The sequence below is a fragment of the Thermobia domestica genome, chromosome 11, assembly GCF_964235325.1.
Source record: "Thermobia domestica chromosome 11, izTheDome1.hap1.1, whole genome shotgun sequence".
NCBI classification, from domain to species: domain Eukaryota; kingdom Metazoa; phylum Arthropoda; class Insecta; order Zygentoma; family Lepismatidae; genus Thermobia; species Thermobia domestica.
Window position 1 is genome coordinate 189,041,966 of NC_137464.1, and position 20,560 is coordinate 189,062,525.

At 33.9% G+C, this 20,560-nt stretch overlaps 1 protein-coding gene across 1 annotated transcript in view; it reads left to right on the top strand.

Moving 5' to 3' along the window:
* The window catches only part of kl-3 (dynein heavy chain 8, axonemal kl-3), a 555,080-nt gene that overhangs the window by 56,172 nt on the left and 478,348 nt on the right, over nt 1-20,560 (top strand). The window contains exons 8-10 of the mRNA XM_081731423.1: nt 3,351-3,572; nt 6,671-6,772; nt 13,490-13,636. Coding sequence (XP_081587549.1) covers nt 3,351-3,572; nt 6,671-6,772; nt 13,490-13,636 — 471 coding nt within the window. The remainder of the gene's footprint in view (nt 1-3,350; nt 3,573-6,670; nt 6,773-13,489; nt 13,637-20,560) is intronic.

Here is a 20,560-nt window from a genome sequence, read left to right on the forward strand (position 1 = left end):
ACACAGACGAAAACGTAATCTACTTTCTGGATAGCCCTCGTATTTATGCATGAGCCATGGCTCAGGGCGCGGTGGCTCAGTGGTAGAGCTTTCACCTCTGCTGCTAGGGGTCCCGGGTTCGATCCCAGCCCCCGCCAAGTGAATTTTGTGGTGGACAAACACCGTGTGCGTGGGTTTTCTCGGGGTTCTCCCGTTTCCTCCCACTTTCTTCATTCCACCATTTCATTCATTACTCATCATTACCGTCTCCTTTAGCCTAACCAGCATAACCGTGGGACGTAAAACTCAAAGATTTCATTTCATTTTCATTTCAAAGATTTCATTTAATTTCATTTTCATTTTGTATTTCTACTTTAATACAATACAAATCTGAAACAATTATACACTCGAATTGCAATAAAGCGATACTATTTGCTTCTTTGAGCTCCTTCATGGCTAAGCGGTTAGTTAGCGTACGCGCCTTTAGCGTGGGAGATCCTATCCGATTCCTGGCAGGAGCTCATGTTGTTTGGATTCCAATTTAATCAGTAGGTCCCGACTCATATAGCCTCGCTGCTAAAACGAGCGTTAAACTCAAAATCAACTCAACTCAGTTTGTTTCTTTATGAAGTATTTTTCATTAGATTATTCATTAAAACGCGTTTCATACAGTATTTTCTTGTTTTGGGAATCGAATTATTCATGTGTAAATGTTAAAACTACCTACTGTCCCTAAGAAGCTAATATTTCGGTTGTAACTTTATTCTAGCCATCATCAAAGCTTATAAGTAAGAAGTGAAAAGTAATGAATTATTAAATTCTAAATGTTCTCTTATAGTGTAGGTAAGTTTTGCTATTTTCATTAGCATTCTTCAGCAACTAGAATTTGCTTTAAAAAGGTTTAAAATTGGTCGTACAAGAGATTTAAAATTTGCAGCAAAAGTACATTTTGTAATAAACTTATTTGTGCATTATTTTTGGTGTGTCCAGTTCAGACAATTTATTCGTTTTATTTTAAAGGCTGCTACCTTTCCACGCGTAGTGTAAGTACTTGTTGTACGTTCTCGCAACGAATATATCAGCAGCGGAGCAGATGATAGCAGTCGACGGCCTTGGCCGTCGCCAGCAGCCAATCACAGTCCTACCTGTGCTTACGTCACTCTGGTATGTGGGACTCACGTGAGCAGCAGGGTCAAAGAGGAAGCTGCATGACGTAGCCGGCATTGGGCGCCAAGATTCCGTCTCTGCTGAATACAATTGATAGAAAAGTTAGCAAAAACGTGAATCCAGCGTATATTTCATTTATCTTGTGCATCTACACATTTCAGTAATTTCAATGTAATCTCCTTATTATAAAGTTATATAAGTATAATAATTATTCGCAAATAGAGCATTTATTCTGCTCGTAACATGGTGTCAGATTGATTGAGTATTGGTACTTCATATTATTCCATAGTGCTGCGCATGGTGTAGAATATATTCATACAAGTGAATGATTGTTTTCTGTTCTTTTTCAGTTCAAATGATGCTGAAGTTTCATTCAGTTCATAAGGTTAAGGTTGTTGTTTGAATTTTTTGCCTACGTCTGGTTGGCGATGAAAGAAGCTATTACTCTAGTGATAACTTGTTTCGTCGTTAACGCTCGGGCGAAATATTCGATCAATGACTACCTAATGTAATGCTTACTCTACTTGTATTTCCATCCTATAGGGTAAGCATCACAATTTGACCTTCAGTATCCCTTTGACAGTTTATAATATATCATATCGAAACATTATCATGTTAAATTGACAACTGTGTTCCTAAATTTAATATCATAACAAATAAAAACAATCTATTTTGTAGAAGTGAAGAATAATGGATAATAAGATCACAGTACACATAACATCTAATATTAACAAAATAATTATTCATATTGAAAATTCTATATTCTTGTTCTGAGATAGAATTTCATGAAACAGAAAGTTAAATTTCTTCCTGAACTTCATTAAATCACTGCGGACAAACTATTCGAAAATTATATAAATTTTCTGTTTTCTTTTTTGGGGGGTGGGGTTGGGAGTTCGGAATACCTTTGGTTTTCCAAAAGGTTTATAATACATAACTCTACAATAACATGAATATTTTGATCAGGCTTACTCGTACAAAGTAGATAGCATTAAGTGTACGTTTTCATTAATAGAATTTTTACAATTTCTGATAGCATTAAGTGTACGTTTTTATTAATAAAATTTTTACAACAATTTCTGTTGGGTGATATACGAACTCAATAAACTTGTGAAGAATGATAGCAAGAAATGGACACTCTGTTCTTGAAAATATAAAATTGAGCAAAACCCTTGTTGTTAAATCTTTTAGTAAAATATTGATTCTATATGCTAATGAATCAATATTTACACAGAAACAGATAATTATATGTGAATATATGTTTATTTATACTAATCATACAAAAACTTGAAAACACTTACAACTTGTTATTAAATTGTCTTTTCACGCAATTCTTTAAACCAAAACCAACTGCTTTCATGACGCTCACCTTGGTCACACTGGTCCTCAATTAAACACAAGACAAACGTCATGCAAGTGTAATTGACAATGACACTAACTCACTGCAGAAAGCTCTACAAGTATAATAAATTCCTTTTACATTAACAATAAAAATAAAAACATAAACAACGGATAATTGGAATATATCATATTGTTTTCCTAATGCAAAAGGGTATTGCATCGATAAGAACTGTCGTTTAGGTGGACTAGGTTAATTTTCTCGTGAACGTAAGAAAATATACATAATTTTGTTGGAGAAAATATATTATTGCTTCAAGAATTAACATAAGATAAAAATTAATAACCTAATAGAAATATAAAATATATCGCTTTCAGATGTATTAATGTGAGGCAGAAACATGTTTATTTAGAAATTAAAGGAATCTTTCGTTTAACATCCACGATTATTCCCTTTAGGCTAAAGGAGACTGGTGATAAATACAAGTGAATGATTGTGAAAAGAATAACGGAAGAAAACCGAGAAAAGCATGAATAGGATGTTGTTCATCATAAACTCACAAAGCTTGAGATAGAATCAAAAGTTCCTCGCACGAGAGATGAGTGCATTTCTGTTGAGCCACTATGGTCCCATATATACTTTTAAAAATGTACTTTCAGAAACTACAGATTTGTTTTAAAATAGATTCAAAATTGGTCGTAAAATAGATTTAAAATTGTGTAACAAGAATACATGTTACCTTCAATATGCCTTTGCTATTTTATATACATAATATTAAAACATTATCACGGTAAATTAACAACCGTGTTTCTAAATTTAATACCTTAACAAATAGAAACAAAATGTTCTTTCTTTTGTCTTGTAGAAGTGGAGAATAATGGATAATAAGATCACGGAAGCCTGCAATGAGGCCAGAGATAATGTGAAGTATTTATATGCACTAGAAAGATTTTGTGAGCCTCTTTATCGTTGCGAACCACCTCAAATGAAGGAATATATTCCGGCTCTGCTATATACTATAAGAATGATAATATCTACGTCAAGGTTTTACAATACTAATGAAAGACTAACAGCCCTTCTTGTCAAGGTAAGCAATTTAAGCGCTTTTTCTAATCTGAGTAAGTACCTAACGTTTCGGTTTGTGATAATTTCAACACTAGAAAAGACATATGTGTGTGGTATGAAATTTGTGCATGAAATTATACGTCTATAAAGAAATGTCGATACATTAAGAAATTGTTATAATTTCAGATCTGTACTTACTAAATCAGTATGGCCTTAAACCTTCATGTGCTGCAGTTTGAGCCTCTACAAGACATAGCATCGAATCGAACAGGCGTTGAATATGTTTATGAGGAATAGTTTGCCACACTGCTTGTATGAAACTCACAAGATATTGACACTGTTTCCTGGAAAACCGTGACGAACAAGTTTCGACAAACAATATCAAACACTTGCTCGATGAGCTACATGTCAAGTGACCATGCAGACCAAGGGAGCAACGATACACATCGTGCCTCGAAGAAGGCTTAAGGGATACATGTGGGCTATCATTGTCTTGCTGAAATATGTTGTTCAGAGCAGCCTGAAGGAAGAGTATGACCTCGTCCTTTAGAATTTCTCTGATGTTGCTGTCACTGGTGAGATTGCCCTCAACACATAGTAGTTGAGATTACATGTTATAACCAATGGTACCTTACACAATCACACTTGCCGTTAAGCTACTATAACTTTCAACAATGCATGATACTTTATAACACGTATACAGTCATCACTACAGAACAGGTTGAAACGCGACTCGTCAAAAAATGTGGCCGTCTGCCGCTCAGCTACGACGTTTACGGCATGCCGCCAGTCCAGCATTGAGTAGATATTGTTGAATCACCCACGCACCATTGAATACTATGTAAACAGTTCTCTCCGGATACTACTCGCGCACCGAAGTAAGGGCTCTGTTGAACCCTGTAATCTCGCCTAAAATGTAATCGTTTCTATGCCATGCCTTGCTGTACCCATCCTTTGAGTTTCAGTGCACTCTCGTCATTCTTTCTTGATGTTGCAATTTTCACTGTCAGGAGTCAGCTCTCTGACAGAGGAATATCAATAAAAATTTCCTGCATTGGATTGTCGCTTCAGATGAAAAATAGATCTACTATGATAATTATAAACGATCAGGATAATGGATGGATCGTAATCAACTTTTTGAACGGTTTCCTAAACCAACTCTCCACTAACAGAAGGTAATGTTGTTGGTCTGTTGTGTGAATGGTTCATCGTGTCTTTTTCAGGTGAAGTGAAACGATTAATGCAGATCGTTACAGTGCTGAACTCCATGATATGGACCGCAAACTTGTCCGCAAGCATCCATCAATGGTCAACAGACATGGTATCCTAATATTGCAATCTCACATGTCGGCCCAAGGACGATGCAGGCTCTTTATAAGTTGCAGTATGAAACATTTCTTTACCCACCGTATTTCCCCGATATCTCTCACCTAACTACCTCTTCTTCCAGCATCTCGATCACTTCTTAGGAGGGAAACTTGATGATGGACGGTACAACATAGGTTGAGAACTTCTTCGCGTAGATTCAAGACTTCTTTCACAACGGAATTCAATTGTTAGATGAGAAGTAATAAAAATGTGATTCAAGTTCGCGACTATTTTGATTAACCAGGTGCTGTAGTTTTCATTTTTAATCTTTAGGAAAGATGATCCTAGGATAGGCATTTCATTCGAAGCAATTTATTGTGTCCCTAATCGGGAAACTGAGGAAGAGATTGAGGTTCAAGTAGTCCAAGAAGAAAATTGGAGCAATATATAGCAGGATCGTTAGAGAAATGGGTAATTGACTGAAATATGTGACGTCATATCCATCTCAATGAAATAGTGATCTTTTTATTTTTTTACAACACGGGCTAAGAAGCTTAAATACAAAGCAAAAATTTAATGGGCTATGTTTCTGATTGTAAGCATTACAGTGAAAGAGGTATTTGTATTTTTTTTTTTTTTAAAAAAAAGATTTCCAACGGATGAAATTGAAACAAGTTGATAGAAAACAACAATTAATTAAGTAATATGTGCAATAATGTTACATGTTTCAAAAGCATTGAAAGTGAAAGCAACGAGTTCACATGCCCTGTTAGTTGTTCCCCTTGCTATCATATATTTTTTATATTTATACATTTTGAGGTTACGTTCATTTACAATGGTACTCATCTTGTTTAATATCGGATATCAAATTGAAGTAATTCTGAAAAATTTTGATTCAATAGTATTATCACCTAATATTGCGAACGTGAAGAGAATTACTGCTTAGCATTTGTTTAAACTCAATGTTGAAGCACTCATAATTGAATAGTTTTGTGTCGTTCTATTAGTATCTATTCCTTTAAGTTAATAAATAACAATTCCAATACAAATCCACCTGTTAAAGTAACTAGCTTGTACAGTATGAGTGACTCAGCATAAAAAAAGAGAGACAATAGCAAGATGAACTTTTTCAGACGATCAATCTTAGGACTGCTACGTGAGCAAGTTAGTTGTTAGCAAATTCACTCTCCACAAATTAATTTACGAATTTTAATCGAGCCGAAAGTTAAAATTAAACATTTGTAGCTTAAATCAATAAGGTCATAACCATTCCCAAAATTGTCAAGTTTATAGTAAAATAAAATTGTACTTTAAGGTTTTTTTAATGTCTCTATAACTATATTTCTCGTTTTCCCCGATTTTTTTTTCTGAGTAGGGCCTAGGACTGAAGCAGCCACACTTGTTCCAATACACTTTTGTTTGAAGGGTTTTTGAAATTTTTCAGTAAGGCTACTGCTATAAAGGACTATGATCGTACAGATGGCTCACGTTGTACTGAGTAATCATGGTCAGGTTATTAAAGCAATATTATCTACTTTCTGAAACATTTTGATAATAAAATAAAAAGCTGCTTCTAGTTGCATTTGACTAAATCATATGTAAAGAAAGAATAACAGACAATATATTGATGCTAATAACACGTATCATACAGTGTTTAAGCTGTCTGTTTGCTTTTAATACAAATTATTCCTTTTAAGTTTTGTCATAAATAGTTTGGAACAAACTTTACTCTATTTTGTATTTAAGATATTATTTAAATTTTAATTATCAGAAAATATGATGAATTCAAGTTAATTTTTAACTTTTATTTAGGTGACCAACCAAATGGTTAAAAAGTGCAGAGCATATTTGACCAAAGGAGGGAAAATAAGGGTTTTTGATCAGCCTAAATCTGAGATGATAGCGAAAATGGAGGTAAGTCATGAAAGAACAAATATTATTTTCTTTGAATAATAACGTTTTCTAATATCGCTAACTTGAGCGCATTCAGCTCAAAAAGTAACATGTGAATAAATAGTATTATATGCCCAATTAATTTGCGCTTTTAGCTAATCAAGTAGCGGACCTGATTTTACTTGGTTGTGGGTAAAACAAATTAAGATAGAACAATTATATTTATTTAGCTGTCATATAAAACACAGAACATATTGAAAATTATGATTTATTTTAAGTCAATACAGGTTTATATTTTCTGTTTGAATGTCAAGATAAATTCTAATTCTAAAGAGTTTAATATTTTTATATATGGGTGGGGTAAGTTTAAGAATGCGCCAGGTACGCAGTGTTTTAATAATATTCAAAAGTATGTAAATTGTATAGAATTATTTGTGCATCTTTTCTCCGAAAAAAATTGGAACTCTTCGTGAAGTAAGTTTAAATTCAAAGTTGATTACAATAGACGTGAAGGAGCAAATGTAATGAATTAGAATAAAATCTGTTATTAGTGCTTAAATACTTAAACAGTATCCATTTGGTTTTTAGAATATTCTGGTTATTTCTTCCCTTCTGTGAGTGTCATATTAGCAATGATGAACACCGCTTAAAGCTCGACAAAAAGATATAATGTTCTTCGAATTATGCATAAATTTACTCTAATGTAGTAAAATAAATACTACAAAGTTTAGGGGAATTGATTTGAATGAAACTTAATTTTGAACAACACTTAAGTTGTGCAATAAAATAAGCTTAATATATTTGGCATAATGTAGGAATCAAAAGTAAGTATTTAAATTGTAAATATAACATATTGTACAAACATTGAATTTACCTTATGATATGGCATCTTGATTTAGGGAAACTCAACACTCGCGTATAACATTATATAATATTAAAGAATATATAAAGAATATATAATATTAAATATTGTCATTTAAATTAATCAACAGTTTTTTTTTTTTTTTTTTTTTTTTGAACAAACACTTTTTTCTAACGGAACAATTACAAACAATTGTTCAAGTTAATGATCTGTTCTCGTTGAACAGCTGCTGGAAATAAAAATTATTTCATCCTGAAATAACATCAAAATATTACATGCACAGGCATTAAAAACAATTGTAAAGCGCTTATATTTGTATTCCAGTGGATTTATGCTCCTAGCTTTCGACTGAGGACCCTTAGCTTTTTCAAAGTTTTTTTTTTTTTTTTTTTTTAAATGGAAGATTAAAATGCAAGGAAATTGAATAGATTTCTCTTGTACTGTTATCACTTCACAAATTAATTTTGTCCCAGTAAATTATCTTTCAGTATTTTTTTGAATAAAAGCAAGAACCCTCGCTCGAAAGCTAGAAGTATAAATATATAATTGTCTTCTCTAAAGTTAGACTTGACCATACTTATTTAGTGTAGGTAAACTGGACTACTAGATCAGTGGAGTAATATTAGAATGACTAGTTCTTTTCTCCCATTGCTCCAAAAGCATTTATAAATAACGTAGAGATGTGGTAATTCAAGATAAGGATTTCAAGTTACCGCTAAGGTTATAGATGACAGTCAACCACTTTCAATCCATTCGTTTCTCCAATTCTTCTCCAACCATCTATTTTGGGGAAATCCTCTCCAGAGTACTCTACAAAAATCCTGCGATTCTCCTTGACCATTTAGGCAAAAGATATTGTTATTTCGTGCGTGACTTACAAAATTTACTAACCTTACTTAATTTCCATGCTATTTAATTATGCCTACTCGAAACAGAAAGTCAGCACTTGATCAAGCAATAGTTACCGGACAGTGTTTTAACTATAAACGTGAAATTTTCACTGTAGGTTACTCAGATCATGATGCGCAATTAGATGATTTCTTCATTCCCCACAATTAGGCTATCAGTATCTCAGAAAATTAGCAAAACTGAAAAAGATTATTTTCTATGAATAACGATAGATATTTTTTGTCATTTGTTCTCTCTTGAAAGCAGGGATGAAATTTATTTATCTTCCGTTGTATACGAAGAATGTAATTTCTCGTTAGTTTCTTAGAAAGAATTCTTTGTCAACGTAGTTCTCAAACTACTATTAAATAACACATTCTACATAATAGATGAATATGTACTCAGCTCACTGTGCAACTTTGAAAAGTTATTAAATTAATTCTTCTGTACTAAGAATGTCCAACTTTTTTAGGACTGTGAGCTACTTAATTGTTCACTACCTTGCTAGAAAGAATCATAAAACAATAACAATGATCGATACAGACAATATAACTTAGACCACAATGAAATCTCTCTCACAACTTGCCGATCAACATGTTGGTCACCTCTGTTGTATACATTAGTAATGGTATAATGAAATAATACAGTTTAAAATCGGAATATTACATGTACAGTTTAAATTCGGTTTACGAACAAATTTTGTGAACAAATTTCCTCTACTTATGAACAATATTTCGAGGTACAAACTTACACACACCTGTACTCACAATTCCATACGCCTGGTAGTGCTTCGGCGCGTTTCCCATAAACATTATATTCAAAAACTACTTTTTGTTCTTTTATGCACTATTTGTGACTTTTAGTTTTTATACTGTTTTTATTTACATTTTAAAGAAATTATTACAAAAACACTTGAAATGTAGAAAAAATGCATACAAAATCATATTCCTGTGGCTAGAAGGGATTCATTGTATTTACATTAATTTCAGCGGAAAAAGTAACCGAACGGAGTTCTTGACCCTTAGTTTGCTGTATATTATTGTTAGTTTGTACGTATTTTCTTATATTCTCTAAACAGGTGATGTAGTAATATACGGGCCGTTTCTGTGTATTTTTTCCTTTATTCTGGGGTTTGCAGAAAGTTTCTCACCACTCTTCATCTGTCCAGTATTACGCTCTTCTGTACCTTTTTTATGTTTTTCCCTTCAATTTCCATGGTTTTAATTGTATTTTTGAACATCATTTGTGAACTACTCCAGTATTCACTATTAATACTGGTATTATTTTTACATCTTTGGTTTTCTATTGTTCTCGTCTTTTGGGCTAAGTTGTTTCTACTTTTCTATCTTTTCTGAATGCGATTTCTGCAGGTATGCTATATTTGGTATTGTGACGCTATTAGGTGTACCTTACATTTTTCTTAGTATTGTTCTGTCCCAATAAGGTTTGTGTTTGTTTGAATAGGTGTCTACCGAGTACGTTTCTTTCTTATGTTTAATGCTCCACAATTATGCTCCGAGACTAAGGGAGACGGTAATAATGAGATAGGTGAAAACGGTGGAATGATGAAAGTGGGTAGAAACAAAAACCCCGAGAAAAGCCACTCACGTGGTGTTTGTCCCCAAACGACTCACTTGGCGGAAGCTGGGATCGAACCAAGGACCTCCGCTCAACCACTGAGCTACCGCGGCCCACCCTTATAGATTGTAAAAATGGTTTTATATTATCATCATTTTCAAAATTACATCATTCGTGGGTTAAAAAATAAACAACAACAAAGTTTTGTATTTATTCTAAGTACAGTATCTCTTTTTAAGCATTGATGAATTCTATACCATTTTGTATAAACGTAATGTAATTACAAAATGATTATTAAATCAAATCAAAATATTTATTGTCCTAATTTAATATTTCTGAACAAATACATTTTCTTGATTTTCCTGAAATATATTACCATTATTTCTATCACTGTTGATAGAAAATATTTTTTCTACACTTCTTGGCATAAGCTAATTCTGACATTCACAGTTAACCTCATACATACCCATGCCTTTACGTATGAAACGTTCAGGCTAGTAAGGCCAAACTCAACATCGGATCATTTTCTTTACTTTCGAGTAACGATAGAAAATATAATTTTATCCTTAAAGGTTTTATAAGGGTCTCCACTGGAGGTTTTCAGAAGTGTCTTTCTACCCCCTCAGAATAAGGGTAGTTTATTAAAGAGTAAAAATAAAAATAGCGATTTTCTCAAAAACGGCTCTTACAATTTTGTTTACATTTTTTACATCAATATTTCATTAACAAACTTTATACTTTGGTACAAATCATTTCTCTGAAAAAGAAAATGATAGTTTACTCATTAGGTGAATTCCTTCTGGATAATTTTCTTCAGCAAAGATAAGTCCATTTTGTTCATACTTCAAAAATAAATGTTTTATTAATAACCTTATAATGTGTGTTACGTAAATCACTTCTCATGAAAATATACAGAACAGGTAGTTTACTCTTGAGGATCAGCTTTCTTTCTCGACAGATTTCTCAAGTATGACTCATGAGGTTTTGTTGATATTTCATAAATATATATTTCATTCATAGCCCAAATATATGACATAAGTAATTTTTCATACAAAAATTATAAGAGGTAGGGTGCTTTTGCGACTGAATTTCTTCAGAGAAAATATTCCGGAAGCTCTTTATAATTTTGTTTTTATTTCACAAATAAAAGCCTCAGTAATACTGTAATTGTAGCATAATATGACTTAGTTTAAGAAACCGGATTGATAGAGTTTAGTGCGGAAAATCAAATAAACAAACTCAATCAACGTGTTCTTTACATGAAAACAAGAAAAATGTACGTATTTATCTCTGTAAGCAATACGTTGACTGAGTCTGTTTGTTGGTGGTTATAGTATAGCCAAGCTGGAGTGATTATCACTAAATTGCGTACAACTACCTGTATCTGTGAAACTAAACAATTCTCAGCAAAGTGAAAGACAAACTTTTCTCTTGTTTTAATGTGAAGAACACGTGTGTTCAGTTTGTCGATTTGTATATGGTTTTGGGGTACTGTGACTCAGTGGTAGAGTGCTCACCTCTGGTGAGAGGGGGTTCCTTATTCGATCGTAGGTCACGTGAATTTGTTGTGAACAACATCATTTTTGCGGGTTTTCTCAATATTCTCCCGTTTCTTTTCACATACTCATGCTTCCAACTGTTAACCACCATTAACTTTCACTAATCAAATGTCTAAGGGCACAACCATTGGTCGTTCATCTAGAAATTTCGTTTCATGTATTTTATATATAGCTAGTGATGGGCTGTAGTTGGTGATTCTAAATGAGTCTGAAACATAAAAAAAGGTAGAGAACATCCCAAGATGAGCCCCAACGACTGGATGGGAGTAATGATTCACAATCCCTAGAGTTCCGCACATGAAGAAAGTACTGTAGTCAGCACCAACACTACAATTCACTAATGGTTAGTTGGCTAGATTGGAGTTTAAAACCCTTATAAATTATATCGTATATTTTTATACGATAGGGTAGTAGCTTCATTATTTGATTAAAAAAAGTACTTTTTTTTTTATTACAAGCTTGGAGGCATTGCAGAACACGTTACGTATGGTTTCACACCTTTCTGCGTCGAGACATAGGGTGTGGTAACATCATAACTTAAAACAAATAATTTTTTTGTTAGACCTATTTTTATTATTTTTTGGCTTGCTTCCTTTTGCACCTAAAAGATTGAAATTTTGCACACACATTCAGCGCACCCTTTAATATTTTCAGATTTGTTTTAGATCACTGCGTTAACTCAGGGGGGGAGGGTCCAGAGGGGCAAAAAAAGTAAAAAAAAAAAGATATTTTTTAACAAAAAAGAACTTTTTTCGCGAGTTCCCCTCATCAGATATATGGTGGAGACATGTGAATGGTACCGTTTGAAACGCTGGTCTACTCTGAAGAGAACGAGGTACGAATCATGATCCTAGGATAAACAGGGATGTCTTAGGAAATTTCCCGTTTTATACGGGAATCTGGGGTATTGTGGGGATACTTTCTTTTACCTTACTTTTCAAGATAAGAAGCCTGAAATTTTATACACATATTCGGTATACTCTTTAGTATTTTTCAGTTAATTTTGAGATCTATGTGTTAACACAGGAGAGTCCAGAGGAGCCCAAACTTAGAAAAATAGATATTTTTAAAACAAAAAATCCTTTATTTGCAATTTTTCCCACCTCAGGGACATGATAGGGAAATGTGATTGGTACGGTTGAAAAGCTGCTCTATCCTAAAGAGAATGAACTATGAACCGTGAACCTAGGATAAATAGGGATAATGCTGTAGTTGATTGACTGAAAGTCTATAATTTACCTAAAAATAAGCCATAATTCAAAAGGGTTGATTTTTTCAGTACAAGGCTACATGAGACGTGGACCTGGAAAAATGGAATCCAAAGCACCGTAATAAGTCCAAATTTTTCAAGGCTTTCCCACTGGGAATCGAACCAGGAATCCCGTGGACCGAAGGTACTAAAATCCGGCCCCTTTTATTCCTATGTTTTCTCTGGTACTCATTTTACAGAGAGTAGATGAAGCCTTGAGTCGCATTGAAACGAGAAAACGATAGTATAACGAGAAAAAAATCTTACTACACCGGGGAACCAGTCTGGCATTTATAGTTGGCTAAAAAATAGTCACTTGATTTCATACAAGCACCTAACTGTTATGGCACATGTAGGACCTACATACTGATATTACTGAATTACTTATTAACATACATATCTTATAGCATACAAGAAAACTTCACCGGGAATGGAAGGAATAAAGCAGCATATTTCTTATTTTGATTACTTTTCTCGACAGCTTCTGAAATAAAGAATGCATTGTTTGTCATTTGTTTTATTTAAAGCAAAAATAAATTTATCCTTGCATGTATTTTCTTACGTTAAATATTTCCTACAAACCTTTCTTTCTTTTTTTTCAGGAATGCTTGCAACTATATTCGTTCTATTCTGATTGCTTCCGTGCGACAAAACAGAAGGTGCTGGAAACGCCTGATGAAAGGCCCTTTGATTGCTCTGAAGCCTTCATTTTTGGAAAATTTGAAACTTTTAAGACGAGGCTTTTAAAGGTTTTTGATTTGTTTTATACTTTTCCTTTATATATATATATAGGATTGTCGTGGGTCCTGCAAGTAGGTCTGCTCCTTTGTTCTTTAATTTGTTCCCATTTCTATTCTCCTTGGCCCAGGGTATTTCACGCTCCAGATTATTTCATTCCATCTTGTCCTCCACGGACGTGGCAACGTTGCATTTTTCTTTATTATTGGGTGCTATACCGGTATCGACAGGGGTGTAGCCAAGGGGGGGCCCATCGGGGCCGGGCCCCCCCAAATGGTTTCCTGGCCCCCCCAAATGGCCAACTTTTAAAACATCATAGTAAAATTATCTCGCTTCATACATTTAAAAGTAACAAAGTTTATTGACAATTAATAATTTATTGTAAAATAGTATGGAGAAATATTGTTTTTCTATACCGATCGAAAAATAGTATACTATCTCTTCCTTATACCGATCGAAAAATAGGATACTTTTGGTGACAGCAGATTACACAATTTACTGCGATTTATATTTGACAGTTTGAAGACAAACGTTTTAACAAGGTACTACAAATACAGCCATAAAACAAAGTACTAAACTGATTTGTAACTACAGTATATTTGTATATGCTTTAACAAGTGTTTTAAAAGACATAGAGGATGGAAAATTTGGTGAGAAACAATGCTTTTATTCAATTTGGATTTCATTCTCTCTCTCTTTCATTTCTACCCAGTGTAATAAAATAATTACGTTTTTTTTAGTCATGAATAATAAATAAGTATATTTGTCAGAAACCGTAAAGAAATTAAGTGAAATTTCAAAGAAAATCAATCTTGTGTAGATAGGTTCTGTATACAAGGTCTTAAATTTAAATATAAAGGTAACCAAGATACGTTTTGTTGCTTTTTTCACCCACCACCTTCGAACATCGATATGTCACCTAACCTGGAAGATGAAAAATAGTCCCCATTAGCATCGACGACCTTCTGAAAACGTTCTGGAAGGCCATGGAATCCATCGCAGTAGAACGTGGTGGGCCGTGAAACGAAGAAAGTATCAGGCGCATGTTGGACTTTTACTACGGATTTGAAATGGCGTCCTCTAATGTGATTGTCCAAAGAATGGAACAGATGATAATCGGACGGTGCAATACGCGGGGAATATAGTGGTTGCAATATTGTTTCCCATCCAAGGCGAAAAATGGTGTCCTGAGTCATCCTAGCCACGTGGGACTTAGCGTTGTCCCGTAAACGAGGACACATTTGCAATTCAGAAGTGATGGCTCCAGAGTTTTGAGTTTTTGTTGAGCACAGCTCAACTGCTAACATTACACAGTTGCATTGATACTCTGACCAGCTGGTAGCAGTTCCCGATGCACGATGCACCAAACACACAGAAGGACCTGCTTCTGGTGCAGTGCTGTTTCCGGTTGTTTTGAAATCTGTTCATGGGATACTAACCAATGATGACGACGCCGTGGAGCTTCGTATAGGACACACTTTTTATCACATGTTAACGCCCTGTCAAGAAATGGCTCCGAAACAGTAAATAAACACAGGCGACTGCCGCGTTGCCTTCTGGCCCGGAGTCAAAATATGAGAGACCCATCGACCCAACTTGTAGTGCTTCACAAGTTGATGGATGTGCTGCCGAATGGTTTTTCCACACACTGAATTGTAGTCCCAATTCCTCTTTGTACATGTGTTGGTCTTCTGGCACGTGGTGTTTTCGGGTGTTTCGTCATCGTCCTTAAACTTGTTAAACCATCGCTGCAATGTCCGCGTCATCACGACACCCTCACCAAAGGCCTGGCATATCTTCTGTCCCGCTACAGCGGCGTTTGACCTCCATTTGAACTCGTTCAGCATACATGCTCCTATGACGCTCTGTGGAAGTCCCATGTTCCCTCTATCTTTACGCAAGTTCACGGTGTGTCTGAATTGCCACAACCAGGTAGTATGTTGGATATACCGACAACAACAACTGACTTTCGCCTTATCTCCACTTGCAATCAACTCACGATGTGAGGTCCAATTGAACACAGACCTCCACGAAAAGGGACAGAACTTTCTTGGTTACCTTTATAGTTATGCACAAAAGTATAGCGTTTGGTCCCGGGCAGTAGTTCTTCATCAAGCATAATAAAAACTATATTGAATATAATTTACAGATAATAATAATAATAATAATAATAATAATAATAATAATAATAATAATAATAATAATAATAATAATAATAATAATAATAATAAGAAGAAGAAGAAGAAGAAGAAGAAGAAGAAGCTAAAATAGTGTTTTTAGTTTTGCAGACTAGCAGCAACACATTTTTTTTTTGGCTTTGTACATTGTAGCTGCCCCCCCCTCAAAAACGACGGGCCCCCCTACACAAACCTGCTGGCTACACCCCTGAGTATCGAGCTTAAACGGTTGGTCCGATTACGAAAATTCCACCATTTTAGATTGACAACCCACATTTGGAAATCAAAGTGCCCTCTTATCATTTTTTCATATCTTCAATAGTTACCGAGTTGGCCTATGGCAACGGACTTTTGACTCGATCAGTATGTAGCCTATTCTTATTTAATGACAATTTCAGACTTATTTATCTTTAAACTTGAATCTATTATGCTAATTTTCTTTGTTGGTCTATCATATTTGACCTAAATCCCCTAACAATTGATTGAAAATGATTAAAAATTACTTAATTCTATTCAGGAAGCAGGACAAATGCATAATGCAAATGTCACTCATCGTTATCGATATAATTACGAACCTAAGTCAGACTGATGCTAACTACAGTATATATATATGTATGTTTGTGATTTCGTATCTCTTGAACCACCCGACTGATCTCAAACAAATTTTCAATAGATGAGGTTCGGGTCTAGGATATTTTTTAAAAAATAATTTCACTTTGATTGTACAACGTAGGGGAGGGAGAGAGAGGAATATATATGAGGACATACCGTCTCTGGTTTTTCAGTGATCAAGACAATATTTAAATAGCTGGTATGTTGAGTCAAAATCATAGTAAAACATACCGCCTCTGCTTTTTTCCCACTTCGAACACTATATATATATATATATATATATATATATATATATATATATATATATATATATATATATATATATATATATATATATATATATATATATATATATATATATATATATATATATATATATAACTTAAGAACTCTTGTAAATAAATAAAAATGTAGAAGTAAACAGAACAGTTCATAACTTTTGCTGCAAAACGATGAAGACGAAAAATTTAAATTTGACAGGAACTTTAAGAAACAGTTCAGTTTATAATTAAGAGGTACAAAATTTGCCAATCTTATCGACCACTACGATGTTACGAATATTGTTCTAATACGCTGAATATATCCTAATACATTTGAAAAAATGAGTCGAACACTTTTTATAAGGAAAAGTTAAATGAAATATCTATTGTATATTAATAAGTTTCACTTGCTATACATAATTTATACGTATGCAATTCATACCATAACACTGTCTTCGAAAGAAGCAAGCAGCTTTTATCTAATTTCTGTATCTGAAAAGTAAAGTGAATTTTTTCTTTCTTATATTAGGCATGCTTAATGCATTTCTCTTGCTTATTGAGGCATTCTTTTTAGTAGCAGGAACATTATAGTTCGAACTGTGCCTCATTCTGATTTAAGCAGTTTAAAAAAAAAATAAAGTCATTGTGTGAGAAAAATTTGTTCATTCACAAGAGAAGTTCGTTCATTTGATTCCAACCAAAAAGTACCGGTAACTATGTGTAGTTTACCTCTGATATATACATTTCTACGTACATATTGACCTTCATACAGCAGATTCCCGTGTAGCTCTTTGCTGTGAGACTAACACTACAGAACAGAAAAGATAATTAATAATATCCCAATATAATGTGTAGAAAACCAACTGCAGATTTGGAATTGTACAAAAGTGATTTCACTCTCACCGATTACAATTGTTGAGTATAGAAAAGAAAATGTATTCGCACAAAAGATTTTGCTTGAAATTGAATATTCCTTTGCAGCAGTAAGCTTACATGAGATGTGGACATGGTGTAACTTGGGGTCAGAACTACATGTATTAGTGGAAAGATATATATGTATGTATGAGTGCAAAAGAGATGGACTAAATATTAAAATGGAAAGGTCAAACGAATAGATGATTAAGTGTCATCATCGAGTATTTTTAAACGCACGCGGTATGCGTATACATAGTATAATTTTTACAAAAGCATTGATTCTGAAAGCTCTTTTACTGTTATGTTTTAGCTTTCACTCAATATCCTACAATCAATTGAAAGAATGGGTTAAGTTCCAAAGTTGGTCGTCCGTTTCTAGAAACATTTTGAAAATTTACCGGGAAGAAATGAATAATTTGCTTGTTTGTGTGCTTGATAATGTACCGGCATAAGGATAGCAAAAGTTGTGTTTATTTTCTTGTATAAACGGTTCTAAACATGGAGCTATTTGGCAAGCGGAGGGAACTACTTGGCGCAAGGTTACCTGGTACTTCATGGTAGGATTATGGGAATGTAATGAGCATTTGTTTTGTAAGCATGGTTGGCGATAATCAGGAAAGTATAAGTAAAAGTCATGGCTTAATAAATCTAAAAATAGATTGTACAAAATGCGGTAAGCAAATAACTGTAAAGAAGCGTGAAGAAAGTTATACTTGTCATTGTATCGATAGCATAACCGACATGGCGGCATGGTTCTAGAATACAGGTCCCCCTTCCCATTTAGTTGTAATAAAGACAGAAAACAACGTGCCCTGCGGGGCTCTAGCCCGCTTTCACTCACAGACGCTCGCTCGGCAATACTATTTGAATTAAATATTAAACTTTGATAGACAAAGAACCAATTATTACACTTTTAGCAAAAACTAGGCGGACGACCAACTTCGGAATAAATGCCGAAAGAACACTTGCGACAGGCAGTAGTTTACATTTTTTCGCTAAAAGTGGCACATAAAGATCTCCCACCAGCACGGAACTACTCTGCCATCTATTAAAGAAATGGTTAATTAACTGACATTTCCTACACATATACACAATCTAAATACATTTATAATAGTGTAGATAGAGCAAGAATTATTTGAAAATATTATATTGTCATCAGAATTATGTATCAGTACAGTATTTCAGAGCACTAATTGGTCTGAAAGGGAATTAAATTTAAGTTTAAGATTTGACTTTAACATATAAGCAAAAAATAACTTAATAAAAGTATTATAAAGGAAAGACAAGGGAATAATAATATTGGAATATTGATATTGGTGGACGATACTAAAGGATGTCCTTATGTCAAAACAAAGGAAATGAACTTGAAAGGTTCTATATTTGCGTTTGACAAGTTCTATAAATGACTTAATAGTGGCATTAGAACACCTATGCTAATGACTTCTGTCTGTGGAGGGTGTTTTGATCAATACTATAATATGAATACACTTCATTCTTTATCAGTAGTATATTTGTTACAAGAGTGTCATCATTATTTGGAAATTAGTATTGTTTAAACTCATTATTTGAACGAATAGTAAATAATGTTAATAATAAATCCTAAACATCTAAATGAAGTTGGTACTTACTACTTGCCTTTCCTCACCATTTATGCCTATCTTTTGCCGGTCCACGAGTGTCAGAAGGTTGGAAACTACTATTATAGATAATAAAGGCATATATTTAGTAGAAGGAGAATAATATTGGAAACTGCTCAAACGAGGAAATATAATAGAAGTTAGTGAGAGACGTAATATAACATGAAGGAGGGTAATACACTTCATACTGTAGCAGTTGTATCATTCATTAAAGACGATGATAGATTTACTTGAGTATCACACATAGAAATACACTGACAATGTGCACTAACATTTCTAATCATTAATGAATCGTCATTATGTCAGCATAGAAGAGAAGCACTAGAAAATGAAAGAAACTGAAAAGGAAAAGAGGAAATGGGAAATAGTCATAGTTTGTCGAACAATGATTATAGTGGTCGCAAGCAGTCGTGAAGTTTGACCTAGATCTATCAATTTCAGCATCCAATAGTATGCAAGGATGTGTCCTGGTTGTCAAACCCCAACTATGAAATTTTGCTGGTACCATCTCTCGCGCTATGTAGAGAACATCTGAGTGTACAGTGTTGTTGGATTGCCGCTAAATTTCGTTTTGTTTATTTTGTTGTCATTGTTTTATATTTTTACTATTATTATTGTTACTGTTTAATTCCAATAATTGTTAGTGTTCGTGTTATAGTTCTTTAAGTGCTTTTCTTTGTCACTCTTTCGCCATGTCTTCTAAATTTGGCAATGTCGTTGGTGAACTTACTCTGTTTCACGTTTTCTCAAGTGTGCGTTCGGAAGGCAGCTCCACGAATCGAACCGAATTCTTCCGATGTATTTCACATGTGGCAAAGGAGTTCTATGATTGGTGTAGAGCTCACGCTTCACGAGTCGTCGCGATCACTATAGTCAGATTGATATTGAGAGAGGATAAGAAAAGAAAGTGGAACATACTAAAGAATGTGATGGAGGCACACGACTCATAGAAAGTACTGTTTAACTCAGTGGTTTCCAACGCAACGCTACAATTTTCTGAACGCCGATGATTTCACACACACTTGTTTGATTTTTTGTTATACCTAGGTAATAATATAAATTATAATAGTGTAAGATTGCAACTTTCTATAAAAGACTGAATATTATTGTTGACTCTATGTATTACTGACCATTGGTAGGTACTGCCACTGATACGTTGACTAATACACGCTATCTCAAAATTGATTTTAACTAATTTAGTTATATATTATTATTGACTCAATGTATTACTGAGCATTGGTACTGCTGCTGATACGTTGACTGATACACGATGCCTCAAAATTGATTTTAACTAATTTAATTATACATTATTCTTGATTCTATGTATTACTAGG